Below are 27,994 nucleotides of genomic sequence, written 5' to 3'. Positions count from 1 at the left end.
AACTTCTAAAAGCTCAACCAATTACATAGAGAGTGGACAGAATCAAACTCATAACTTGATATTTATACTTATTGAAGCATACTTATACAACATGTGATTGTATGACTAATCAGGTTCTCCTCCATTACTTCAGTAATATATATTTAATTTGTTACTTTGGATGAATATATACACTGCATGCTCATTTTTACAAAAAGGAGGCTGTCAACTAAGTCTGGTAAACATTTAAACTATCTAAAACTATCTTAAAATAACTGTAAATATTATCAAACAGAAATATGTAATTTGTGACAGTATTTGTGAACTTGATACATCAAGCAAGAGGCCTATTTTTTTACTATTATACATTCTTTGAAGTTATATTGCTATGAGAGGTAAGATTACTGCACAAACACCCCACATACAAAGGTACCACCTGCTTTAATATCTAAAAATACTTAGATTACCTAGATTTTTTTTAATGCATACTTTCCATAGTTAACCGGGTAGAGCTCTTATTTTGAAAGTATTTCTCGGATGTGCTATGCCTCACTTCTTGTACCTTCACGCGGCTGATCTTTGAGTTTGTGCGGCGTTTCGGGGCGGAGCGTGCTCCGCTGGAAACGGAGAGAAAGAGCCGAGGCAACAGCGGACACGGTCGGACGCCCTCGCTCGTCTTCTTCTCGTGTCTAGCGGCACGGTTTCCAAATGGCAACGACAGCGGACGACCAGCGGGAACCGGAGGACATCCCCGCGCTGTCCACGCGCCCGGGCTGCCGCCTCAACGGCAACAACAACAACAACAATAACAACAACAACAAAGACAGCGATGCGGGAGAGAGCGCGACGTCCGCCAGCGCCACCGCCACCGCCAGCGCGTTTGAACCCGGCGGGCAGGCGTCGCAGAGCATCAGTAACGGCTCGGTCATCAATCCCAACGGGGGGAATAACGGGAAGTGGGTCCGGCTGAACGTCGGTGGCACGGTGTTCCTCACAACGCGGCATACCCTCCTCAAAGAACAAACTTCGTTCCTGTACCGGCTGTGCCAACAGCAGGACCTGCACTCGGACACGGTGAGTCCAGTCAGGACACTTTAACCCCCCGGTGACCGTTACTCACAACAGCCCTTTGTCTTTACGGTGTGTGTGTGTGTGTGTGTGTGTGGGGGGGGCAGTCAGTACTAACGTTGAACGCTTCATACATGATTCGCGTTGGTTAGCCTACATTTAAAGTTGTATTATGATATGTGTTTGTGTTTAATGTTTCTTATACATACATTAATATTAAAGAAGAAGGGCTGGTAGTGGCTGTGCGTGAAGGGCACGTGCAACCCTACAGAATATATCACCATGATTTATTTTGAAAGGGTGATTTTCTCTCATCTCACTAAAGGGAGTATTTATCTATATATATCTATCCCGTAGAGACTGAATGGTACACTGCTAATGACTGACTAGTGCAGAGTGATGTTTTTTTACCTTCCAAAGGTATCACAGTCGCCTTAACTACATTACTGTGTTATCTGTGCGCCATTCCCAAAATCTACTACAAGTCTGTTCTGCCCCGGAAATGCACAGCTGCATCTCCAGAGCAGGCATAGAGCTGTCTAATGACCAGCTGATGTACTGTATAATTTGCAGTATGGAGCTCTCTCCTCTATCTGTGTGTGTGTGTGTGTGTGTGTGTGTGTGTGTGTGTGTGTGTGTGTGTGTGTGTGTGTGTGTGTGTGTGTGTCTCAGCATCCTTTTGTGGTGTGAATGTAGCTTTAGTCAGATGGATGAACACGTGCCTCCTCTTCTGCAGGAGCTGCACAGTCAGTAGCTGTGCAGCTGGCATCTAATGAGAGAGAGATGTATTATATGTTTTCTAGTCACATGTAGACTAAACACACTGTAAAGACAGGCGAGACTCATGAATGATGCAGGTTTCTATTATGCCTTTGATATGCGTATGTGTGTGTGTGTGTGTGTGTGTGTGTGTGTGTGTGTGACAGAGAGAGGAAAGGGGGGGCAGGTCTTCCTTTGCAGCCCGGAGTCTACTGTAACTTGACATCTGTGTTGCTGCCGGGTGAAAAGCTCTCATCTTGAAAACGCCAGCTGTCTTAGCGACAGTAAGAAGATGATCCATAGGAGGGGATGGATACAGTGTCTGATGGGGATGTGTGGAGTGTGATACGGCAGCAGCCATGTATGTGGAGTGTGTTGTCCATTGTACCGTATGCCTTTATAGCATAGCAGAGAGCTCACAGTAGAGAGGAAAATGAGTCACTTTTGAACAAACAATGACAACATTTGCTGACATTTTATTGAATTTTTTAAAATAAATCATTGAGAAGTTCATCTTTGGAGTAATAGATAATGAAAATAATAGTTAATTGCAAATATTATTTTAAAAACAGTAAAATAACTGTATCTGACATAACAGAATGTCAGCTAAATTGAACTTGAATGTCAGAAAATTAACACATTTTTGTAATAAATGTATTATTACTATAGAACAGTCCCGCTCATTGGTTAACAACACCACCCGTAGTGATCTAATGCACCCACAGAGATACTAAACCAGAGGACACACTGGTGGCAGAATATCTGACTGCTGACACATTCGCATCATCTCACACATCGTCATGTTGCTGAATCCTAATCAGCTCAGCTTAGATGTTATCCAGTGGAGGGTTTTAACCGGCGTCCATGGTTTGCAGAGGAACAACCTCAGCTGAAGAGCAGCTACAAGGTGACTAAGCGCCCAAAACAAACGTTCCCCTGCTGCACCGCTCCACTCCGTGGAAAGAAACATTCCCACGTGACCTTCAGCCGCGGCCCGACGGGAGCTCCCTCTGCACCGCCCGAAGACACCAACCTGTCTCTGTCACACACAAACACCGACACCTCTGTCCTTTTTTCCTTCACTCTGTCCTTCTTTCCTTCACTCTTGTCCTCTCCTCGTCCTCGCTCACGGCAGCTGACTCACACCGGATGCTTATCGCACACTTGTCCGTTCCCGTCTGTGCCTTTTTATTTTGTAAAGTCAGTGGTGTATAGTAGAGATATGTAATATATCATGTTACCTTAATCCCTGGCTATTTTGAACTGTGAAAATAATATATCTTAATATGAAGCCAACCTATCTGCCATAAGACCAGCTGACTATAAACCTCACACCTCTACAGATGTCTACATGTATAATACTCGTGGATCGGTGTTGTGTGGCGTCACGTTGACAAACTCTAGACGACATACTGCACATGTTTCTCCCTCCGCCGCCACTGAAATCATGCTTGTATGAAAGAAAACGTTCAACCTGCGGGGGAGGGGGAGAGCCTTTGTTGCTTTTGTTCAGGCCTCTACAAAAATAAATGGGTCAAGATCTGGGCTTCTTACCACCTTCTTCTCCTTCTTCCTGAGGAAATCCTGTCTTGCAACCTTCCTCGTTCTATTGGGGAAACGATAAAGTGAACACACAGCAGAATCCTGTGCCCCGAAATGTGGTCTGTGAAAAGCACGGAGGGTCTCTTGAAGGGGCTCGTTGTGCCAGCTGCTTCAGCCCGTGTCCTCCTTTTAATCCGCCGGCGTTCTAAGTTTGCTCAGGGGTTCAAGGCTGTCTTTATTTTAAAAACCCACAGACTGTCTGGCTGTGCGCGACTGTATTTAATGAGATTAACCCCCCCCCCCCCCCGTTAATGCGTCCCACGCCAATTACATGATGTGGCTTAGATTGGGTTATGATGATGCTATAGAGAGGATGTTAGTTGAACAGGTGCGACAGGGCGGCCAGTTGTGGGCTATAACCACATAATCCTATTACCACGGATTTGCAATCATCAGTGGCTTCATTCATATGAGTTGTGATGGCCCGATGCGGTGACGGGGTTGATCTGTGAAAATGTTCAGATGTTGTTGTTGTTGTTTTTATATTTCAAATCTCTGCATCATCTCACAGTGTCAGCATGAATTCCCACGAAACATGGCTGGACTCGCTTTGTTATCTGCGTAGTTGGATGTGAAATATGAGGCGTTGGCAGAGACCAGTAATCATGGAAACAATGCCGGAGCCAAAGGTTTTTATTTGAATAAAAAGAGTTGTGTGAACTTGTCCCCGCTCCACCTCCCCAGGGTACATGAGTAAGAATAAGAATCCATTTATCAACTTTATTACAATCCAGGGCTGGAAATCAGGGAAAGAAATCATCACCACAGTTTTTGATCATTTGCTGTTTTTTTTACTTTCTTATTAAAGTCAATACATATGGAAGTAAAATAAATTGCAGCTGCCATTTTGGCTCAAAGTTTTGCTGAAGCAACGTCCAAAGAAAGCATCCTTTTTTAATCCACAAAGCCTTTTCCCCTCACCCAGCGAGGAAGCGGAAGGACATAAAACTTAAACGTGTTAATCAGTGACGAGCCGCTGCGACGCCTCCTACATCAAAACATGTCACCGACGCTGAGACGTCGGTGGTTCAGCCAGACCATCTGTGGTGCCGGAGATGATAAATTCGGCTCATCCCTAATTAGAAATCACAGTCATGTCAGAGTCGGGAGAGCAGAATCACGGCCAAATGTGTGTTTTCTTTTCATTATTTTCTCTATTCAGCATCGACGTCACAGCGCGTGCAGGTGTTAAATTACACAATGAAATGGGGCAAAGTTGAGCTTAACAGTTAAATCTATCTGATTTCAAGCAACTATGTGTTGAATTTTGACATTTGCAGAATCAAAAATCACTTTGTGGCAGAAGCGTTGACGTTGAAATGGACCATGACCTAAAAACACTTTTCTGAATATGTATCTAAATTCCTTTTGTTGCCCCAACTTTACGAGGGAGTGATCGATCAGCGTTGATTAGATCCGATCAATGGGCGTGTGTCGTGTCGACCCAACCGGAGAATTGAACGACTGCCCTACTTTCTCTGACATCTGCCTGTTGAGTGATAACAAGTGGCATACACATGAGTGAGGTTACAGAATGCCACACCAAACAAAACCTACTGCAATCAAACACATGCTCAAGCAAGCAGCAGAATGCAGGCAGGCGTGCACGTGTGTGTGTGTGTGTGTGTGTGTGTGAGTGTGTTTTGAGAGGTGAGCAGGGCTTTTGTCTGGCTATCGGTGATCGCACATGGGGCGTATTTACCTCTGCGGGGAGATGCTGTGGAGTCTCGCATCTCATTACCCTGAACAAGTGCTCCGCAAACCATCAACTCAACTGAATTGTACTGTCGTACTGAATAACGATGCTAATGCTGTATGTGTGCATGAGAGAGAGAGAGAGAGAGAGAGAGAGAGAGAGAGAGAGAGAGAGAGAGGCATGCAGGAAGCTGTTCCCCGCTGTTGTCACGCCCCCTCCGTCAAGTCAAGTCACGTTGACGAGGCGTCGCTCCGTCCTCCACTGCGGCTCCGCTCGTTTCGGCTGGTGTGTGCCTGCATCAGTCTGCAACCTTTCCGTAATCATTGGGCTTGTCGGTGCAGACGCATGCTGCCTCTTAGGTCTTCGTATCCCGTCCCCTCCAATGCGGTCTGTCCTGATCCTCTCTTTGTGTCACTCTGTCACACACACACAAACACAGAAACCCTACACATTGTTTCTGATGGGAGGGTTAGTATGTCAAAGTGTTTCTACACACACACACACACACACACACACTCACTCACTCGTATGCCTCCCTGCTGTTCATGTCGGTCTGCAGGTCTCTTCTTGTCGTCACGCCTGTTTTGTCTTTTTCCTCCACTAATCCGTCCCTCGTGGAGCCGCGTCGCACATCCTCCGGACTGCTTGACAGTCTGAAAACGTCTGTTTGTTCGTTTTGGGAACGGCTCATCGGAATCTCCCGTCACGCTTCGCCAGCAAAAGATTGGACTTGAAGAGATGAGTGTCGGGGACAAGGAGACACTCCTCTTTTTTAAAATGATTCGACAACACACACCATCGACCATTCAGAAATGTCTCCTGGCTGCCCCATTTCTCCCGATTCTGTTTGCTCGACTGCGGCTGAATTCTCTCACTAGTCACACTGGAGACGACGATGATGATGATGATGATGCTTTACTGGCATGCAGAATCTGTCTTTAAAGAATCATTTAAAATGCCTCCAAGTGTGAGGTCAGATGAGTCGACCATGTTCCTCTTAAATGACCTCTTTAATGAGGACTGTGGGGGTTTGGTGGTTCTGCAGGAGGGTTGAAGGAGGAATACCTCGATGGCAGCTGCACCAATGAGGAGGAGACAAAGACGGCCGATGCACTGGAGCATGCACCTCACCCCCGCAGGCTGTTTAAAGCAGTGATTCTCTGGGGGGGGGGGCCTGTACCCTGGGAAACGTTTTCAGATGTTTTCATTTAAACTATCACGATAAAATGTGCTTCATAGCTTCCCGGTATATTCTCTGTCTTGTAAGGGTTCCTCAGAGAACCTCTGGCTTAAAGTTCAGTTCAAGTGTCCCTTCAGACTCCTCAGAGCAAACACATTCCAGAAGAAGCCACTTCCTCAGAGAGACTCGAAAGCCTGTAGCTCCATACAGGAGGACCAAGAAGAAGTCTAGCTTCATGTTTTCATAGTGAACCATAAGCCTGCGTTTACAGTTCAGTCAGACGGAGGCCAGGAGCTGATAATATGTGTGTACGTGAGCCTCTCAGCCTCTGTCCCGCTGCCTGTTCCTCTCCACAGGGACACTGAACCATGTGTTAATGACACTCAGCGGATGTGACTGATGTTATTATTTAACCCCCCAGAAATGGCCCTTTTTGAAGTCAGCTCTAAAAAGGGAGCTCTGCTTCAAGCGATCATCCGAGCAGGGTGTGTGTGTGTGTGTGTGTGTGTGTGTGCGTGCGTGCGTGCGTGCGTGCGTGCGTGCGTCTCTCTGTGTGTTTGTATATGTTGGAGCGGCAGTACTCATGACATAACAGCCAGGCAGACTCGGCAGAAGAAGCCTGGAAGTGGGAGTGAAGCAGGCTGTCGACACGCGCGCGTGTGCGTGTGCGTGTGCGTGTGTGTGTGTGAACAAAGTCGGCAACGACTGCTCTGGAGTCCCAGTGAGCAGTAACGGGACTGTGGTAACAGGGTTTAATGGAATATTTGGGAAAACATCTTTTTATTATCAGTGCTGAACAGCCAGCGCTGCATACGCAAGATGAAAAAAAAAAAAGCCAAACCAGGATGTTGTTCTCCAGCTCGTGAACCTTTTGGGTCTAAAAATACTGCAACATATCACAAAAGAGGTCCATTAATGGTGCGGTCCAAAAATAACAGTGGCCACATCCTATGTTTAGACGTTACACAGGACCACAAAAAGAAGTACTATAACAAGTTTAAAAACATCCACAGCTTATAATAGAATAACCACACACCACACACACAAGAGGAGACTTTTCTGCAGCTATGTAAATACATGAAGATGTGATCACGCTTTAATGGTGTCGTCTCTCTGATTCTCCGTCTGCTGCAGGATGACTCTGGAGCCTACGTGATTGACAGAGACCCCACCTACTTCGGCCCCATCCTCAACTACCTGCGGCACGGCAAGCTGGTCTACAACAAGGAGCTGGCTGAAGAAGGTCTTTGACGGGCTTTGACTCTGCTCACATGGGTCCGGGGTGCATGGGTTGGGTGTATTTGTTGGGCAAGGTGGAAATAAGAAAAACACTGTGGGCCTCCATACTGCCTCGTGTGATGTCATTTCTCCCTGAGGGTCTCTCGCCCCTTTAGATTTTAGTTTCGTTATTGTGGAAATACACTATTTGTATATTGTCATGCTAGTACTTGTACCAGGGCGTAATTGTGCAGCGTTAACTATTAGATACAAATTATACTGGCCGTTCAAATGAATGCAAAAAACGTTAATGTTTCACAGCATTTAATATGACATCGGCAACGAACAACCAAAGTAGTGTATATAATTGATCTTTAAATAATATCTAGTTTAAATCTGTTCAAATGAACACGTATGTAACATGATTGGTGACGTTCAGCATGCACAGGGGAGCTGATCCGTGTTGTTTTTCTTTCAAGGCGTCCTGGAGGAGGCTGAGTTTTACAACATCACCCCGCTGATCAAACTGATCAAGGAGCGGATCGTGGAGAGGGACTCCAAAGCCACACAGGTAAACGCAGAACTCAACAACCCAACAGATGGCCTCAGGCGCTGCAGTCGTCGCTTTTTTTTTAATGAAACCGACACAGCGCGTCATGTGTGTGTAATGTTAAAGATGCAGTGTAACGCAACAGTTGTGTTAATATTCTTTAAACATAATGGTTATTTTTTTCCATGTGGCGGTTACAATATCGAGTGTACACACACACACACACACCCACACACACACCATGGTGATGGTGGTGGTGTAAGTGCGATGGCTGTCAGTGCTGCAGTCTTTGTTGGTGATTTCACCCTCCCGTGCGTCTCTGAGGAGAGCTGTGCTGTACAATAAGGCTTCTTTTCTTTTCTCAGGCTGGTTGCACTCGCTCTTACATAATCTCACTGCCCTCTCCAACATACACCCACTGTCTCTGCGTTCCACTTGTACTTTACTGGACACGCTGCTGGTGTTAAATATAGTGCCAAGAAAATGAAAGCGCTTATTCCGCAGCTAGCTCACGACCGCGTTATTGTTTTGTCTCTTTGATTCGCTGTCCACGGGTTTGGTCGAGGCACATACATGTGTTTGCTGTCTTCTCAACACCCCCTCCTCCCCCCCCTCTCGCTCTCTCCTCCTCTTTCCCCAGCAGGTGCCCCCCAAGCACGTGTACCGAGTGTTGCAGTGCCAGGAGGAGGAGCTCACCCAGATGGTCTCCACGATGTCGGACGGCTGGAAGTTTGAGCAGGTCAGCGTGCGCGCCTGCAGAAAGCCCCGCACCGGACTGCTCTGGACTGTGGGTTGGACTCACTGCTGCTGACCCTTCAATCTTGACCCCCTTGGTCTGACCCCTTGGCCCCCCCGAAACCTGAGCCCTGCTATCTGCACTCCCCAACTGAGTTTAGGACTCTCCAGATTGCATTAGTTTGCGTTGGCTATATTGATTTATTTACCTTCGGTAGGACTTATCTAGTGAGTCCGTGACCTATATTGACATTTGTTTCGTAATTCAAATGTCCGTTGCACTTCTAGTTACACAAAGACATCATGTCACGGCAGGCACAGCACTCGAGCTTCAGTATCTTTTACCTTCAGCCTTGTACGAAGGGTTCAGAACCCAGATATCCTGCTGGTTCTGGAGTATTCCCGGGTCATTGTCTTTGTTTGTCTACAGCTGGTAGATTTACTGTTTATTTATTAATGTCATAGACAACCAGATGTGTTTATTAAGTCTGCTATAGGTTACAGGACAGCGTTAATAACACAGTGTGTTCACATTGTGAGCTACAAAATCAATTGCGTCACAGACTAAATAGTCAGTTTCTGCTTCTGTTGTGGACGCATGAAGCCTTTTGTGATTGGCTGAGCTGATAGCCATGTTCTGATGTCGCAACCAGCAAGGGACTCCGACCACTACGTTTATTTTGAGACGTGTCACATTTTGCTATGATAACTTTTCTCTTATGTTCAGAAAATATTGATAAAGTTGTTGTTTTTTTTAAGCAAATTTGATCTGAACTTTTCAAATTTGCTGTTTTGTTGGTCGTCTAAACTGGTTAAACAAAAATAAGCATTTTAAATATGTCCCCTTTGGCTCTGGGCAATTGTGATGCGTGTGTTTTTATGATATTTTCAGCCTTCTATTAAGAGTGAAAAACTGGCTCACGAATGTTTTAAAATGCTGCTGACCAGCTCTTAACGGTCACACCATCGGCAGTCTGATAGAAGAGAGCAACCCACCGCTCACAGTGTGATCACACAGTAAAAATAGACTCGATTATATTGATCTTTGGAGTCACTGTAATGTCAGGCGTAGGGGGAGAAAAGCTGTCGGTGTTAAGGTTATCTTTTGAAGTGAAGGACTGGCCCCTTAAGTTGAGAGGCTGCAGTTCATTAACGCCCTCTCCGACAGCGACTCCCAGACTTCAGAGCCTGGTGGAGTCTTAATAATAGGTCAGGCTATCCACAATGTAGCCTAAAGTCACATGTAGACCTCCCCCTCCCCCTCCCCCTCCCCCTCCTCTCCCACAGCTTCGGCACCAAGCTCCACTGCATGCTGCACAGCTATTGACTTGCGCACAGCTCCCTGCGGAAGCTGACCCCCAGTCGTTTGTGCCGTTCCCACAAGTAGAAGACGCTCGTTGTTGAGTCCACTGCCGAGGCTGGAACAGCAGGCTGCGCCCCCCCTCCCGCTCCCCCTCCCCCCAAGCATGAGCAAAAGAAGTCCTCCCTCTCTGTAGTTGGATGTCAGCTGTCTCCGTTACTTTCCGTCTCATGGTTTCTGTTTTGACTCTGCTGGGATCTGTAGTTCTTCCCGACACTCACCACGTCTCTCTCTCTCTCTCCTCCAGATGGTGAACATCGGCTCGTCATACAGCTACGGAACGGAGGACCAGGCCGAGTTTCTGTGCGTCGTGTCCAAGGAGCTCCACACTCCGGGATCCGGCCTGGCTACGGAGCAGAGCCACAAAACCAAGGTGAGTCTCCGAAGCACATGGTGGGGTCGATGAGTTGTTGTTGTGGTGTGTGTGTGTGTGTGTGTGAGAAAGAGAAGGGGGGGGTTATCTCCTCCTCAATGAAGCGGTTGTGCTTCGATCCTGCACTCGACACTGAAAGCTCCAAATGTCAATTGCCCTCGAAATGTCATTCACGAACACATTCACTCCATCATTCACACAGCTCTCCCACTCTTTCCGGCTATTATCAATCCCTCACTTAGTCTTCCTGTCTATCTCTGACACTGTATCAATCTGTTTCCTCTCTCTCATATGGATATATAGATATATATATCTGCCTTTCTCTATATTTACCTCTAAGCTTCTCACAATCCACTCATCAGCCTGTTCATGTTTTTGTCGTTTTTTGTCTTTTTTTTTTTTTTTTTTTTCTTTTTTTTGTGTTCCCCCCCCCCCCCCTCCATCCTTCATGCTGAATGAAGCCGGCGGAGACGCAGGAAGAGGAGGCCGCTAAGGAGGAGGAGGAGGAGGAGGAGGAGGAGGGAGGGAGAGGTACCACACCAAATGAGTGGCATAGAGAATGAGGGAGTCATGTTTCTTTGTTCCAAAGAGAGGCGGGAATGGGTGAGGAACTGTGCGATAGATGTACTACTGGGTAGACCTCGTAGATTTTAGTGTGTGTATGTATATATATATATATTACATGTGTGTGTGTGTGATGTCCACAGAGATCTGGGCTGTTTCATGGCGCTGCATTGAGTATGAGAGATAACTGTACACTGAAGTTTTTCTTAGCTCAAACAAGGCTTTAATATAGTTATTTATATATAAGTCGCTTTCTGGTCCGACGCTTTTATTTTGAAAAGCCTATTGTTTTTGTGGTTGTCATTGGGCAGCCGCCCCCGTCAATCACGTAGCAAAAAAAGTGGAAACAGTATTTTAGATCTCAATTTCAGAGATTTTAGGTTATAGATAATTTAATAATAATTCATAATTCAATAATAAATTGTATAGAAAGATGACTAATGGCTGCTCTACTGACACTAAGTAGCAGAAATCTCATCACTGTTTCCGTCACAACCCTCCAGTCCGGATGCTGTATCTAGCAAGGACTGCCCGGGGGAGTGGCGATTAAAATAGATTTATTTATCTGTATAATGCATCAGATTTCAAGTGTTAAAGTTTATAATGCGTGGTCCCTGTCAAATACACTTGGTCAAGAAAGCCCCCACATGCTGTTTGTGGTGGGGATCTGCACCAGCTTGTTGTATGTGTGTAAACACGGACACGCTTACTCTGGTCCAGCAGTGGCCCGGGCACGGCAGCCTGACCAGATATTGATTGAGCCGCGTGTCTCTCCGAGCTCTCCTTACCGATGCTGCGACATGAAATATCTCCGACCTTTTCAGTGCAGCAGCAGCAGCAGCAGCGTCAGATGTCCTTCCCAGTCTGTGTACATGCTGTATGTAGAGCCACACACAGTCGCACCCAGCACGTAATAAACGCACAAACGCAGACTGTTTAAAACATGCAGAATCAAGTCAATGTTCAAGGGGCACACATCTTAAACGTGTAGTAAGTGGTGAAGACATGACTGTGTGTGTTGTTGTCGATGTTCCCAGCCATAATGCATGTCAGTGGAGTCATTTGTTCTCATTCCGTCACCATTTTCATCATCGGCATCATCACAGCCATACCACAGCATAGATCATATTAAATGTTAATAGATTGGAAAGCCGTGGATCTACTTTTCCCTAATCTCTGTTTTTCTCATATTCCACAGCTCTTCCAGCTCCATGGGTCCCGGATGTAGAACTATAAGTTATTTTCTTCCTCGGCTTATTCCGTCATGGTGTATATGTGCGTCAATGGACGGTCATCAAAACAGATTTGTAGCATTATCAGTTCATTGACAAAATGCCAGTTAGAAACATTACCAGATGACCAAAAAAAATCAACAAATCCTAAATATCCCAGTCAGGCACAGCAAGATCTTCCCAAATAGTTTTCAGTGAAACTAATTCAATCAGTAGAATTAAACATCAAACGTCATATTGCCAAGGGCAGTAGTGGAGCTTAGTAAATTCTAACCAAAGATCCAGATTAAAGCTGGCTGAACCACGGTGCTGAACCCGACTATGACACAAGAAAGCGTCTTCGTTACCCGGTGAGGAGCCGTGATCTGACAAAGGACGTGAAAGGATCAGATCTCTTCCTTTCGGCGCATCTTTGGATTATTACGTTTTCTAATGTTAACACAACACCGTCGTCATTTAGTTTGCACTTGAGGCAGAGGTTTCGAGAGGAAGGCCGGGAAACAAAACATACACAGAAGGGATCCAACTTGCTGTCGACCCGCTAACATATTCAGCCAGCGCCAACTTTACGTGGTCTTTAAGCTTGTGAGAAATAATGATGGTCATTTAATTTTTTGGGCGGTTTGATCTCATTGTGCTCCACAGCAGCAGATACAAAGCATACAAAAGCTGGTTTTTGTATGTATGTAGAGATATTCTCGAACGTGAGTCAAGTGCGCCTTCGGTGCTGTGTTGCGTCGGGTGAGTCGACCCCGGGCCTATCAGCATGCAGGACGAGTTGTTTACTCTCAGTGTGAACGTGGGTTAGCGCTGATGGTCTGATCTCACCGTATTAGATGTCAGCTCAGCTCTTTCTCTGTTCAGTTGGCCCTGAAGTGACAGATGGAAACGACGCAGCTGCAGACGGACAAACCTTCCCACAGGCCGGCGGACGCTCACTGCACCTGCACAAACACACACGCTGCTCTACATTATCCCCCTTGCACCAACTCCCTGTCGCGCGCTGATACACACCTGCAGCAGCTTGTGCCGGTGCAGCGGCGTCGGCGTCGTCTCAGTCTGTCGCCTTTGGCTGAGATCCACAGCCAGCTTTGATAGTCACATAATGTCTTTTGTCATCATCTTTGCCTGTGAAATAAGGAGCAGCAGATCTGCCGCAGTGCAGGTGTGTGATTGAAAAAGGGAGTTTTTGAGAAGCAGTTGGATCAGGCCGGACTTTTAACAGCCTCTGTTGGCAACTTGTAGGAACTGCACCACGGATCAAAGTCGTATCCCCTGCACAAGTCTGTGGCACGCAACAACCCCCCCCCCCCCCCCCAGACCGTTTTTATAATGCTGTGTCATGAATTCATTTTTAGGCGTCATTCAGCAAACGCACCCAAGGTTTCGACAGCACATTTACTGGAAACGCTGGAGGTGTGGTGGTTGAATGCTGGGAAATAACCGGGCCGTTATTACTCGAAACATAGCCGGGAACACATCTACGAGAGTCATGTCGTAGCTCGTCAGAAAACATTTAACCACATAAAACATAGAGAACTCATTGTCGGACAGATGCTGACGGAAGCGGCAAGAATTAGGGTTTCGCTTGAAGCATTTCTTGGAGGCATAAATAACTCAAAATAATTGAGTTTATCTGCAGTGGTAGGGGCCAAAAACAACAACAACACAAACACTGCAACATGTCTAACCCAGCGGACATTCCACATTGAAGTTGTCCAAAAACTACAGAGCCAGCAGCTGTCTAGATAAGATGGTCAGCAGCATTCCAACATCCTGTACCGCGGGATGAAAACGTTCCCTATAACAGCTGGGCTCTGTTAGCTTTTAGCTAACGTTACTCAAACAAAGTAAATACAGCGTTTGTTCGGGGTTCAAGATTAAAACGCAAATGGCCGGATAATGTCACAGTTGGTTTTTGGTCTTTTTATGGAATTCGTTGACTTGAAGAAAAAATCTGAAATAGCACCAGATGTGTGTCATTAGGGCTGTCCTGCACTAACCCTGGAAACAAACTGCAGTTCTCTGGCTCTGACCGCTGAGGTTAACCTCGAGCAGAGAGATTATTTCTGCCTCTGAAGATTTCCACAGCCATATTTAGGGTTGGCAATATGGCTGCTCCCCCCCCCCGCTGTTTAGCTCCCGTGTAACTCTGTCTGACCAGCAACATGTAGTATGGAAACACACTCGGGCTGTTTTATACAGACATTAAGCAGTTCAAGTTTCAACTTGAGACAATCAAGAATTAAGATCATAGTCTGCGACTTTTTTTGATAACATTTTGATAATTAAATCTGAGGGAAAAAAAAACAGGCCGCAAATACAACCTTGTGTGTGTGTGTGTGTGTGTGTTTGAGCGTGCGTGCGTGAGATGAAGTGTCTCGTCCATTTAAAGTGTAAAATAGAAACCGATGTCCCGGGCATGTAAGGCTCCTTGCAATAAATACTTTATTAGCCGGATGAGCAGAGTACAATAGATGTTAGAATGGTGACGTCACACATCAAGCTTATGATAATCATAAGAAGACTGTTTTATTGTTTTGTCACTACAGCTTTCCCTTGTGGCTCTTATTAACACGGGGCCATTCGGTGCCTTGAGTTTCAGCAGCAACACTTGACACGTCAAACGACCGACATGTGTAAATGATCACAGGTGTCATTACATGCATTTCTTCTTTTTTTTTTAAATAGCGGTTTTAATATTTTAGTCGACGAATGGGTAGTTTACAGTCTCACTGAGAGTCCAGATTTGGTGTTTGTGTACATTTCTTCCAGTGCGTGTTTGTTTGTTCTGAGGATTTAATTTTTCATAAAGTGTTGGAGTAGAGACACAGGAAGCACACGCTGCTGCTGCTGCTGCTGGGTGAAGCTGTTTTCATGCAGCCGTTGCAGAAGGCTCGAGCGTTTTTTGTATAAAAAGTCATAAGTTTTTCATTTATTTTTGTACGTTCCGTTATCTAATTTATTCTCGCTGTTTCTTTATGAATGTTACACGGTCAAAAATACTTTTTTAAGTGGGTGGGGGAGTCTTATGGGTGACTTTATTTTCTTTATCTTTTTTTCTACTTGATTTTCATCAGGTTTACTAAATACACTAGCTTTGGGTTTTAGCTCACGAAGCTGAACGGACTCTCCAATGACAACGTGTTACCATTGGGTCAGTTTTATAAAACATCCGTGTGCATGTCCAGTTTCCTTGTTTGTTTAGCTGGATCCACTCTTCACTTTCTTATTGGCACACTGTATGTGTTGAGTTGTTTCTGCTGTACAATAGTGTGTTTTCACTTTGTATTTGATGTGTAAAAGTCATTATTCTGTGCAAAAAAAAACAAACGTCTTTCAGGCAGCTGTGGCTAGAAAACTATTTTAATCTGATGCTGGAGGTTTTTGTTTCTGTTTTCTTCTTCTTGTCTGTACACATAAAACAATGTGACACACGCATTGTAACGCCTCAGATGAACCTGAACAGGCTTCAAGAAACGCTGTGTTTTGATTTCATTTAACTTTTGTTTTCACCTGAACACACATTTTGACAACAATGGGGACAGGAGGTGATTTTTTTTTTAATTTAATGTAAATGAATGTCACCATTCTCAACAAAATAAATCTTTGTCCTTTGTTTTAAAATACAGAATTGAAAATCTCATTTTTTTCCATGGCAGACATAACGAGTACACCAGTATTTAGTGAACGTCTGAAATAACAAAGCTGGTTATACAACCGTCACAACGGCGCAGTAATCTCAGAGGTTGAAATATTTTGACCACAGAGACACAAAAGTCTTCAGTCATGTCACTTGATTATGAAACACACGTGAATATAAAGTAACCAGTAAAAGAATGAAAGCATTTTTGTCCGGATGTTTTACATTACAGCAGGTTTAATCCTTGTGTGTGTGTGTGTGATGGGCTATTCATGCTCAAAGCATACATGTGATTAATCATATCTATAGATTTAAACCAAATCTAATAAGTGTTATAATAATAACACATTTATTTAGTATAGCGCCTCTCATAAAATATGATTCACAAAGTGTTTTAGACCAAGCAGTAAAAGAAAATTCCATATTTAAACTATCAATGAACCTGACAAGAATATGCAGGAGAACGGTCCACATGTACGTTAACACTACTTGGATGTAGTCTGGACATTAACGCTCATCAGAGCCTCAGTTTAGCCTCGAATGGAGGGAACTGATCAATTATAATCTCTGCTTGGTGGACTTAAAACCAGTCACACAGTCCTTTTCTTCCCGCTCCACCTCTGCCTTTCCCAGTCTTACTGTCTGTTATAGTGCAATAGCAGACAGGGATGACTGTGACAGTAATGCACTCTTACAGTATCGGTCTGTGCTACAGGAATGTACTGAGGGTGTTATCCACGGCGGCCAGGTGCAGGTACTCCGGGTGGCCGCTCTCAGACTCCACCTCTGATTCCCGGTCCTCGTCGTCCTCCTTGCTCTGACTCGACAGCGGCTTCTTCCTCCGGATGGAGCCCCGAGAGCGCCGCTCCAGACACGTCAGGATCATGTTGGCGAGGTCCTGCTGGAGCCGCTGGAAGTTCTCACTGGGGAAAAGCAGGAACCGGTGCATGAAGAGTGAAAAACAGCTTTGTAATACAGGCTACAAAAAAACACGTTGCTGATTGAATTTGTGCAAAATGATCAAGCCTGATGAAAAAGAAGTATTTGGGGGGGGGAATACCTTTCAGCAGGTGGCGGGTTTACTTACGTTGTGGGCGGGGTTGGGAGGTCGTAGTCTTCGCCCGTCTCGCCTGTCAACCAGTAGGTTGTCTCTGTGCCTTTACCCTTGAAAAAAAACAACACACACATTCACACCATTTTTCATCCAAGTCTGCAGACGCCCGCGCTTCACTCGATGCTTTCTGCAAAAATGAGTGTTTCCAGGTTCTGTTTAAAAAATGGTTCCTGCGTCTGACATGTTTAGTAAATGTAAAGATCTTTACCTTCAGATACGTTTCTCCTCTGACCTCATGCTCAAACTTGCAGTCTGTCCTCTGCAGGATATTTATAGTCGGCTGACTGACGTGGATCCGCAGGGCTGGAGGATATTAAAGATAAAAAAAAACAAAAAACAACAGGCGTCTGTTTTTTGCCAAAGCTTGGCTGTGCTGAATTGATTTCATTAGGTAGCTTCTGTAAATGCATGGGAGGGATGAGCAGTACGGAACTGGACCACACTAGTTGGCAGCATGAATGCGTGTTTTTGAATTTCTCCACTCACGGTGTCCAGTAGACTCCATGCGAGACGCCGTGTTGACTGTGTCTCCAAATAAGCAGTATCTGGGCATCTTTATCCCCACGACACCTGCAGCACAGGGACCTGGACACACAAATCAGTTTTCTATCATCGATTTGTAACGGTTTACAAGATAAAAGGAGATGAGTGTGAGTGGACAGATCAAAGGAAGTGGAGATTTCAGAAGGAATCGGGGAATGGTTGCACTTTAAAAGGCCCATAATGGACCTTTTAAAGCAATTTAGGACAACAGACAGACAATTTAAAGTGTTCAGTTCCATTTGCAAACAGAGTTAATACTTTAAAGCACAGTCCAGAGTTTAAGTGCCGTCTACCTGAGTGAACGCCGATGCGTATCCACACCGGGATACCTGGCAGGTGTCGGAGCTGGAAGTTACCGATGAACGCCAAGATTTCCAGCGCCATGCGGCAGATGTCCACCGCGTGCCTGTTCCCATTTCGCTTTGGGAGCCCGGAGGCCACCATGTAGGCGTCGCCGATCGTCTCCACCTGAGTGTTGGGAACGGAAGACACGATGGGTGTCCCGCGCTGCCCGTCTATATTTGTCTCGCCATTGAATTACAATACCTTGTACACGTCGTGGTGGTCCACGATGCCGTCGAAGCCCCCGTAGATGTCGTTGAGCATGTCCACGACTTCCATCGGTGTGCTGTACTGGCACAGGGTGGTGAAACCGACGATGTCGCTGAAGTATATCGTCACCTCCTCGTACAGCTCTGGCTCCACCGCGCCAGTCTCCTTCAGGCTTTTCACCGCCGGGCTGCACAGAGAGACACCAACGCAGAGGAAACACGATGACGCATACGGCTTCTTTTCAGATGTACACCCCAACAAAGCGTTGCCAGACTTGGCCCGTGTGGGCTACCTCTCAGGTAGGACGTATTTGTTATTGTATAATCTGTGTTAACAGACCCAGGGAGCAGCATGTAGTTGAGGCAGTCCGCTCTGTCCCGCTCGGCTTTGTAGAGGGTCGTTCTCTCCTCCACCAGGCGCTCCAGGTTTCTGGAGTACATCTGCAGTCTTCTTATCATGTTGTCCATGTAGCTCTCGTTGTCCTGGTTATGAATTTTGCTAAAAAGGACAACAGAAGAGGAGGATGAAGGAAGGGAAGGGGGGGAAAAAACATGAACTTTCATGAAAACAAAACTACAAAGATGTGATACATTTCTCAGATCTTCTAGAGGTTAAAACGGCAACGAGAACCCACGAAACTAAAGACGGCGATTACCTGATTATTTTCCCCAGACAGGATTCTATCCTCTTGAAGTCAGGTCTTTTTTCTGGATCCTCATCCCAACAGCTTTTTATCAACATGTACACCTACGAGACGAGAGGACACACAGCTTTAAAGACACTTCAGACACACACACACAGGATGGCAGATACAGTTGGCACACGACCGGCATCAACTCACCTCTAATTCTTTCTCCGAAGCCGTCTCAAAGTTAAGATCAGGTCTGAAGTAGGACATGATGACCTTGGCAAGCTTTTCTGTGTGCGAACACATATATGAATTGATTAATTCCCCACAAAAGTTACTTACAGCAAACATTTTCATACAGTCTTTTTGGTTTTTCCAGGAGCTCAACGTGCGAGTGTGAGGGCTTCGTTTTTGGGACAGCGGTTGTGTAAAGCGTGTCGCACCTGCTCGTTCGGAGCAGCCCTCCGTGTAGAAGGTGCACTTTCTGAGAACGATCTCGTGGGCGATGATGGCAAAGCTGTACACGTCTCCTTTCTGAGAGGTGCCATGTCTCCTCAGGTGCTCCGGAGCGGTCCACAAGTCTGAAGAGGAGGAAGAGGAGAGAGAGAGAGAGAGGGGAATGTGAGAAAGTGATGAGATTGACCATAAAATTAACATAAAAAGTCAGCGAGGGACCAGACGCACTGTTGCTTTACCTTTGCCGGCGCTGAGAAAGCTATTGCAGCCAAAGTCCGTGATCTTCGCCACCATGCGGTTGTCCACCACACAGTTGGTGGACTTGAGGCGACCATGCACCTGGATTTGACTGGCGTGGAGATAGGACATGCCCTGGAACAGAGGATTCACACAGTCAATCATCTGTGAGCTCTGCTGACCTCTACTGGCATTCAGGGGGAACAGCAACAACACGTTTTCAAGTCTAAAACATTCAGCTGGATATGAACCTTATAAGCCCTCCAAAATATGATTTAATCAGAATATTATGAATGAAGAAGTTGTGTTACATTCTGTATGCAGTCTACAGTACTACTGTATTATGCTTCTTATAATATATGTCAGGAAAACCATGTACTTTTATTTTATTTAGATTAATAAATAATAAAGGAACTCATGGTGTAATAAATCCATCAGAGAGGAATGAGTTAAATATTCCCGTTATAATTTAAAAGTCTAGTTTTTAAATCGGTTTTCTTAATACATGTTGATGTCAAAATACATATTCAAGAAATGCAAAAGTAATACAATTACAATTTAGGAAGTAACAACCGGCAATAACGGCTTACATTACAGAAAACCATTTCTGAAACTAGGGCTCTTTCTGCCCTGAACCCTATTTGTGGTGTTCAAGCTCTGATTTCTAAGTGATCTAATTGGTTGCAGGTGTTTCCACAGGTGCTTTCTGATTGCAGGCGATTGATAATTGAGTGTGGTAATGTATGTGTCTATTGTAGATGACTGTGTATAGATACATAAGTAAGTGCTTTCAACAATTGTGCCACAAGTACCAGCTTTTGTGTCTTAGTAAAAAAAACATAATTGGAGTCACTGTTTTAATGAGGCAGAGGAACGGATAATCTCTGACACGTTCACTCTAATTGAGTCTTGCATAGTGCGAGCTGTCTGTGTCTGTGTGGAGCTGCACATCTATGGCGCCCTCTCTTCAGCTATTCATAAAGCTCCGTACGATGTCACATACGCCAAATACAATACAGCGCTTCAGAGTCGCATAGTGCTCGTCAGCAGCGTGTCTGTCTGACCTTGGCGATGTCGTACATGACGGAGATCTTGAACTCCCAGTCCATGAAGGTCTCCTCTGGGTAGGAAACCTTGTCATTCAGCACATACTGGAAGGAGGAGGAAGGGACAAGAAATCTCGGTGGAACGATTGCATTATTTTATGAGTGTACTTGAGCTGCAGGTGAGCCTGCCGTACGTACCCTGAGCGACCCCCTCTCTCCGTACTCGAACACTCCGAACACACTCTTATCGATCTTCACTGTGCCATAAAACTTTGTGAGGTTGTAATAGTCGATTTGCTTAAGCTACAGAGAAAAGACGAAACAGAAGCTTCTTTAAGTGGCAGAGAGGTCTGGCTTGGGGGAAGAAAAAAAAAACATTAACACAGGATGGGCACACCCACAAACACAGGACTGGAAGCATAAAGACGATGAATCAGTAAAATGCTGACATCACACAAACCACCTGCTGTGTGTGTGTGTGTGTGTGTGTGTGTGTGTGTGTGTGTGTCTTACCGCGTTAAGTTCTATCATCCGTGTAACGTCCTCATCTGAGTACTCCAGCTCCTTCAGAATCACGATCTGAAAACAATCGCAGCATCATCAGTCACACCAGCAATCAAATCTACAGGCGCGAAAGCATGTTGATTGATTAGAAAAAAGCGACCGTTGTGTCCGGCTGTACCTTCTTATCGTAGAGCGCACGGCGGATCTGGAATTGCATGATTTTCCTCTTTTCGTCTTCAATCTGACGGGGGGGGGGCAGATGGAGGGCAAAGTTAACAGAGCAAGCATGTCCAAACTCCTTTATTTTACAGTGTGCTGTACTGCAAAGTCATGTGATCGTAGATTTCTGACCGCAGGACAAGTTAATAAAGAGTGTGTTGAAAAGGAGCCTCCATGCTGACGGAGAGGTCTGCGCTTCATTTACCTTCAGAGAGATGACGTTGAGCTGGTCTTTCTCCAGCAGTGTGACGAGATCAGAGGAGATGTGGGACCAGCGCATCTTGATCCGGCGGTCTCTCTTGCTCTGTCTACACAGGAGAAAAAACACACACACACACACACACCATAAAATACTACACACGCCTGATTTCGGACTCTCGGATTTGTGAGCTCTTTGTTCATTCAATAATTTACCGGCGCACACATCTGCCCGTCTGGTCTGCGACTCACCTGTAGAAAATGAAAGCGACGGTGGCCACCACAACCACGGTAACAGCCAACACAATGACAATGATGTCATAATATGCCGGGCCTAAAAGGAGTGAGCACATATTAAACAAACAAAAACACTGTTTATTATAGCAAACCCAGACTCATCTAGGGCATTGTACAGGTACGTATAGGGTTATGTCTTGAAGGACTTTACTCAAGTATAGAATATTTATGTATTTGTCTTGAAATTTTGTTTGTTGTGTACATGTGAGATTCTCACTTCTCTAGAGAAAAGGGATAAAACGTTTCACTCTTTATAACACATCTGCACACTGAAATCTCATCTTACTGACAGTAATAAACAGCCAATGGTCGATAAACAGCGTCACCTACACCGTACCTTCCTCTGGTCTGAAATTAGGAAGTTTCGTTCCCCAGATGAAGGAAGGGTCCGTCTCAACCACTTTCGTAATATTGCTTTCAGTGTCGAATGAGAATAAAATTCGGTACTGTAGATCACAAGAGAGGAGAGGAGTAAGACACGGTACGACAGCAAAGAGATTCAGCACAGATGTTTAATTACTAAAGATTGTAGAAGAGATCTGCGTTTCTTTTAATATTCACTGCTAAATGGATCGATGAACACGGGAGAACAGTGTACCTTGTTGTCATTTGTGGTGTAAATGACTGAGAGATTCACGTCTCTGTCTCCATGCTCGTCCAGCTTGTAGTTTCCGGCACTTCCTGAGAAGAACCATAGAAACGTCTTTATACGCAAACATATGGCAGACACAACGTCCTCAGGAATCCGCCTACTGTAAACTAGTGTCCTGTCGACTCATTAGATTTGTAATAGTTTGATTTTTTCTGTCATTTGACCAAGAAAAAAAAGCAGTGATAAAAGAGCCTGACAGGAAGGACAGCTCCTCTTGCTCACCCCCCAATTACACACATGCTACTTACAGCTGCTGCCTGCAAGCTATAGCACCTCATCGCTTCTTCTCGTCAGTGAGAAATACAAATAAGTGACAGCTTCCATCTGTTGGGCCTCACACAAGACCACAACCAATGTCAACTGTGAGGTCCTGTCGTCGGCGTTTTCAATGGAAGTTTTGGGGGTTTTCAGCGACTACAACCTCGCACCTTGTGAGTACTTCACGAGCTGTTTCCAGTATTTATAGACTCCATATGTTTAGAACTTTTAGGCCCAATTAAACCAGACCTAGGAGTCCACAGCCACGCTACCCCATGAGGCTGTGCTAAATGCTAACATGAACATGCTAATATGCAGAGATATAAGAGTTCTGCAGGGATGATGTGTTTTTGTCGGCCAACCCGGGAAGTTAGCGTCTCACTAGTTCTCTTTCCATTAGATTTTGGATGATTGCAGAATATAAACACAAGTTTATGATACTTACACATTTTGTTCAGCAAGATCGTTTTCACAAATGAGCACCACTTACACTTATAATAAAAAGCTAACGTTAGGCTGTAAACAAACTACACCTCGGTCACATGAGCACATGTAAACACAACAAGGCTGTAAAGGCGGACCGATCAGCGTGATGACGTTTCATAGTCCCATTTAGCCTTTTTTTTAAGACGAATAAAAGCTTCCAAATTTACGAGAGGGGTATTTACTGATGTATTTTTTACCGTAGCACAAAACATTAAAATCCCTGAAGCTTTTGTTAACCACAGGCCATAGACTGAACAGACCTTATTTCAGGGATCTAACAAAAACCCATTAAAAAACAAAGAAATGTGATTTTGAAACAAGGGAACCGGACGTGCAAAAATGAAAACTCGTTTCCTGGTTTCAGCAGTGATTCCTGCAGTATTATGAGAATACTAACATGATAATGTTTAGCGAGTATATTTTCTTGTTCACCAGTTCAGCGTGTCAGCATGCTAATGTTTGCTAATTAGCACTAAACACAAAGTAAAGGTGAGACTGATGGGAAAGTCTTTAGTTTAGCAGATATTTGGACTTAAACCAAAGTGTTTGAAAAATTAAAATTGTAATGATGGCTTCAGTATTTCAAAAATCCTCTCTACAGCCTCGTCTGGTCTCTGTTAATCAATGCATTTTCACTTAACCCTCTACCGAATACATCTATTTCACTCTTTTTCCTCTTTGGTTTCTTTTATCAAAGTGTTTTTGTCTCATCCCAGAAATTGATCCAAAATGATTTATTCAACGTTACAACCATACTGACTGCAGGCAGGAATGTTAAGTGCATTAGAGGTTCATCTCCTCTCTCCCTTCCTCCCACGATCTCCCTCTTTCCTTACCATTAAAGGAGATGTTTCTGAAGTAATTCACATTGACAAACTCCATCTGCTGAATCTCTGACTGAGGTTTTTTCGCAATTTCCCTCATCACCTCGCCTATCAGCAGCACCGAGTCATGGTACGCGGCCATGTAATCATTCATCTGCAGAGAAACGGAGACAGAGAGAGAAACATTGATGATTGGAACTACTCTCTAGATAATAGTCACTATAAGAACAACTGCTCTGTAGATTATTCAGAGGAACGGGAACACTGATGCTGGAGAGACATGTTGCCATCTATGACCATTACCTATGACTTTCCTAGAGTGAGATAAAGTGCAACTGTAGCAACTCCACTGTGACAATAAGAATCCAAGAAGTCACTCGTCCCACACATAACCCCTGAAAAAAGGAGACTTTTCATACGTTTGTGTTTAAGGATCAAACTAAACTAACAAGATATAACATGTTGGTCAGTGAGCTGGTAGGCAGACTCCTTTAGCGGCTTCCCTCTGCTTCCAGCCTTAATGCTAAGCTAAGCTAACCATCTCCTGACCGTAACTTCCTGTTTGATTTTCCTGAGAGTTACAGTACAGATGCAAAGAGGCAATGTAAGCGTAATTGCCCCAACATTGTCAAACTACTCCTTTTGAACAGCAGTAAAAGGGAGAAGGGAGTCGAGTCATTTGGAAATGGTTGTCCTCACCGTGCCGTTGTCTTTCAGGTCCGCGTTGATCGTGTAGTTTCTGGTGTGGGGCATAGTCAGCACCAGCACGTTCCTCATGGATGGCATCGACGTTGTGTTGATGTAGTATTGATCACTGTGGGGAGGAGGCAGGGGAGGCGATATTTAACCAAACAGTATAATAAGTGCAAACATGTTCACAGGTCAAACACCTGCAGAAAGAACCAAGATCAGAAAAAAGATGGAAAAAAGAGATTGAACAAATGAATCAAGAGCACTGACTTGTAAAGATCAATAAGGATGAAGATGATATCGCTGTTGTCTGCCTCTTTTGAGCCCGTTTTCACCTCCACCACGTCCACTGGTGATCCACACATGATAATCACTGCAAACAAAGAAGCTGTATGTCACAACCACAGAACGGTAGTGTATGCATTTTTTTTAACATAGTAGCCTTGGAGGGCGTCAAACGCTCTGTTCAACCCTCTGGCTTGAACCATGAGACTCCAAAATACCAAAACCCCAGATGCATCAACGAGAAACAAAAAGCTATGGTATGTGCACAAGTTAACATTTCTATCAAACAGTATCCCTCCCAGGCTATATCACAGGTCTCAATGGTTGTTCAGACATAATTTGTCCTGCGTCCAATTTGTCCCCTGAGATCCTCATCTCTGAGGTTTTTGCCTCAACCCAATACAATATGGAGGGCAATGTCAATGTTCCGGTGAAAACTATTGTCAGTGTGACCCGTGGATTATCCATTTATCTCCATTATATTGCCCACTGATACTGGAAAGAGATGATCCCTTATTATACGACTATATAATAAAGTAATTAATGCTGCGAGCTGCAGAAATTCAATCCCATACACCGCCATTGTATTGGGGAGGGGAAGGACATTTCAAGAAATTGGTCTCTCAAGCCAAAAGCGTGAGAGTTGGCAACCCTGACTACACTCCTGTATCAGTACTACTCAAATACTGCAGTTAAATCGGACACGAGGATGTATTGTACACTTTTTAAAGAAAAGTCTTACGGTTGCTTGTCCTGTTTTTGGGTGACGACAGTACTTTTTTCAGGTCATCTGGTCTGCGCAGCACCGTTCTCCGAATATTTTGGGCAAATCTGGTCGAGGCTTCATCCAGTGCATTGATATACCTGGGGAATAGCATCACTTAATAGAACGGATGTGTATTATATCAATTCAACACACATGCCATAACCTATGCGTCTCCCTCCTATAAACACTGCTGGCCACACACACGCAGCAAAATGTAAGGTTGATCCCAAACAGCACCTCCACTGGTTAAGGACTTCTCTTGGTGACTCACCAGAAGCAATCCTCAGTGTTGCTCTGTTTCTTGTAAACATAGGCCGTCTCCCAATTGGGTTTGAGCTTGTTGTCCTCTTTCCAGAATTCGATGAAAAAGTCAGAGATCTTGCGCGCCGGCGGCAAGAGGCGCTGCAGGTTGAGCGTGTAGTCGCAGGAGAGACCAAAGCTTCCCGCCGAGATGATGGGCGTGCTGAGCTTCAGACCTTTTTCCGCACTGACGGAGAGAGAAAAACGAGAAGAATGACGCATACATGGGGGTACACGATGGTTAAGGTGGATCCACCTAATGTGTTCAAGAGTAGATCCCACATGCACTGTCCTTTACCACAGTTATACAAGTCAAACACTGTTTGAATATGGAAACAATGATTTCTAAATATATCTGCACTAATGTGGAGTTGAGCTTGGAAACACATGCACTTACTCAAACATGTTGAAAGTAGCGTAGGTGCAGGTGGGACCAAGCACGGCACATCCCAGGAAGCCTTCGTTCTGCAAGGGAATACAAATGAGCTTGAGTTTATTTTAGGCGTGCTGTTGTACTTGCTTTTAACTCCATGTGATAGCTACCCCTGTAAACACGTGTTCAGAAATGGACTGTATGTGTTAGAATTAACACTGTAGCAGCTCTTTGGAGTGGCTCTTCAGCTGTTTACATTGTGCAAGATCATAATGGTGCAGCCTCTGGTCCGACCCCAAGTGGATGTAGCTTTAAATCCTCAAGGTAGCCGCTGAGGACACGAGCAAGTCTATGCCGACGTGTCGAAAAGCAAGTCTATCATTATCATGAGTCTAAGTTGGATGAAGGTGTTTACTTACAATCAGGCTCTTTAGCTCGTCCACTCCCTCACACGCGCTGCTCTGGCAGCCTCTTTGTCGATAAAAGGTCGGTCTGAACCCGCCAAATTGAGCCGTGAGATTAAACCCTGTCCCTAAAAAAACAAAACAAAAAAAACAACTGAATTATGAGTGTCCTTCGTTCGTTAAATCTCTTCTCCAAACAGCAATTGTCATATTTTAGTAACCATAAATAGACACACACAGCAGGTCTTTCACGCTTTGGATGGTCTGCATGTTGAAGCTGTGTGGATGGGACTGTTTTGCTGTAGCGAGCGCAATAATGTGTCTATAAAGAGTTTGGAAGGTTCATTTCCTTTTTTTTTAATTTTACACTTTCGCAAACCAAAAAAAGCAAACATGAAGCACAACAACTTGTCTGCCTTAGCGCGAGCAGTGAATGTTAGCATTTCAAGCTAACTAGCTTACCACCAAACTAGTTTAGCTCAGTTTTTTCACACTGCACACAGACACATCATTTTATGACACTACCTGTAGTGTCATAGAATAACATTTATTTTGCAAATGTTTACTGTATAGTCCCAAATCTGTACTGCAGAATCCACAGCAATGCAGTTTAATATCATTTGGGTCCATATTTTAACATAATTCTGTAAACAAATGCAGATGTCTTAGTGTTGTTTTCCTCAGTATTTGTGTACTTCATTACCTTCTGCAGCGTTAATGGCTGAGTCCGTCTCAATGGCCTCCAGTATTTCGTCCTTCACATACCTCAGACTCCAGGGAGACTCTTCATCTTCCAGCAGGATCACATTGATTGTAATCCCATCCAGACACTCTTTAACGCCCCGACACGGAGCAGCAACAACCCCCAAGACGCACAACCACCACCACCCTGTTCCCATTTTCAGCTCTGAAGTTTTTGAGCCGTTAAAGAGAGTCCATGATCTGCTAAAGGCTTTCCTGATCGTCTATTTCACTTCTTCTCTTCCAGAGCTCAGCGCGTCTGTGGTGCAGCTAGGTCACCAAACACTCCAAGAACTTTTGTTTGTTGCTGTCTGATCCGCAACGGAAAGTTGAATTTACAAGAGCAACATCCTGGTGCTGATTCCTCGTCTGTGCTCTTCTCTGAGTCGTTCACATTCACAATCACTCGATGGCTGCTCACCTGTCCTTTCCACATCAAGTTGTTAATATACAACCTTTTAA

General features: G+C 44.8%; 2 protein-coding genes across 9 annotated transcripts; one reads left to right on the top strand and one right to left on the bottom strand.

Moving 5' to 3' along the window:
* The first annotated feature begins 615 nt into the window (after positions 1-615).
* Positions 616-15,957, top strand: kctd17 (potassium channel tetramerization domain containing 17). Of its 8 annotated transcripts, XM_079183251.1 has the most exons (7): positions 616-1,053; positions 7,419-7,527; positions 7,982-8,073; positions 8,693-8,839; positions 10,395-10,520; positions 10,982-11,123; positions 12,283-15,957. In XM_079183251.1, exons 1-6 carry the CDS (start codon positions 688-690, stop codon positions 11,081-11,083), a joined length of 942 nt encoding a protein of 313 aa, XP_079039377.1. In that variant the 5' UTR covers positions 616-687; the 3' UTR covers positions 11,084-11,123; positions 12,283-15,957. The 8 variants fall into 8 exon arrangements, with proteins under 8 accessions (XP_079039377.1, XP_079039380.1, XP_079039378.1 ...); XM_079183254.1 differs by having other exon boundaries at positions 8,696-8,791; positions 10,982-15,957; XM_079183252.1 differs by having other exon boundaries at positions 8,696-8,839; positions 10,982-15,957.
* Positions 15,868-27,926, bottom strand: gucy2cb (guanylate cyclase 2Cb). The gene is made up of 27 exons (XM_079183248.1): positions 27,495-27,926; positions 26,807-26,919; positions 26,412-26,479; positions 25,986-26,201; positions 25,691-25,812; positions 24,934-25,036; positions 24,673-24,787; positions 23,986-24,127; positions 22,352-22,434; positions 22,091-22,199; positions 21,709-21,790; positions 21,464-21,566; positions 21,218-21,280; positions 21,049-21,114; positions 20,734-20,838; positions 20,554-20,640; positions 19,492-19,624; positions 19,240-19,377; positions 19,010-19,086; positions 18,824-18,915; positions 18,508-18,666; positions 18,163-18,355; positions 17,910-18,084; positions 17,560-17,658; positions 17,282-17,376; positions 17,047-17,123; positions 15,868-16,882 (listed from the first exon to the last, which is right to left on the bottom strand). Exons 1-27 carry the CDS (start codon positions 27,688-27,690, stop codon positions 16,669-16,671), a joined length of 3,225 nt encoding a protein of 1,074 aa, XP_079039374.1. The 5' UTR covers positions 27,691-27,926; the 3' UTR covers positions 15,868-16,668.
* Positions 27,927-27,994: the final 68 nt, after the last annotated feature.

The sequence above is a fragment of the Pholis gunnellus genome, assembly GCF_910591455.1.
Source record: "Pholis gunnellus genome assembly, chromosome: 21".
Taxonomy (NCBI): domain Eukaryota; kingdom Metazoa; phylum Chordata; class Actinopteri; order Perciformes; family Pholidae; genus Pholis; species Pholis gunnellus.
Note: the sequence above shows the minus strand (reverse complement) of the source record. Positions and strands in the feature narration are given on the sequence as shown.

What these genes read in the sequence shown, in the direction of transcription:
- kctd17 (XM_079183251.1), top strand. Translation starts at nt 688, where the DNA reads ATGGCAACGACAGCGGACGACCAGCGGGAACCGGAGGACATCCCCGCG. An exon ending in AGGACCTGCACTCGGACACG is followed by an intron (nt 1,054 to 7,418) that starts GTGAGTCCAGTC and finishes CGTCTGCTGCAG; the next exon opens with GATGACTCTGGAGCCTACGT. An exon ending in GCACCGGACTGCTCTGGACT is followed by an intron (nt 8,840 to 10,394) that starts GTGGGTTGGACT and finishes TCTCTCCTCCAG; the next exon opens with ATGGTGAACATCGGCTCGTC.
- gucy2cb (XM_079183248.1), bottom strand. Translation starts at nt 27,690, where the DNA reads ATGGGAACAGGGTGGTGGTGGTTGTGCGTCTTGGGGGTTGTTGCTGCT. An exon ending in CTTTCTCAGCGCCGGCAAAG is followed by an intron (nt 19,378 to 19,491) that starts GTAAAGCAACAG and finishes CCTCCTCTTCAG; the next exon opens with ACTTGTGGACCGCTCCGGAG. An exon ending in ACGCATCGGCGTTCACTCAG is followed by an intron (nt 17,659 to 17,909) that starts GTAGACGGCACT and finishes TTGTGTGTCCAG; the next exon opens with GTCCCTGTGCTGCAGGTGTC.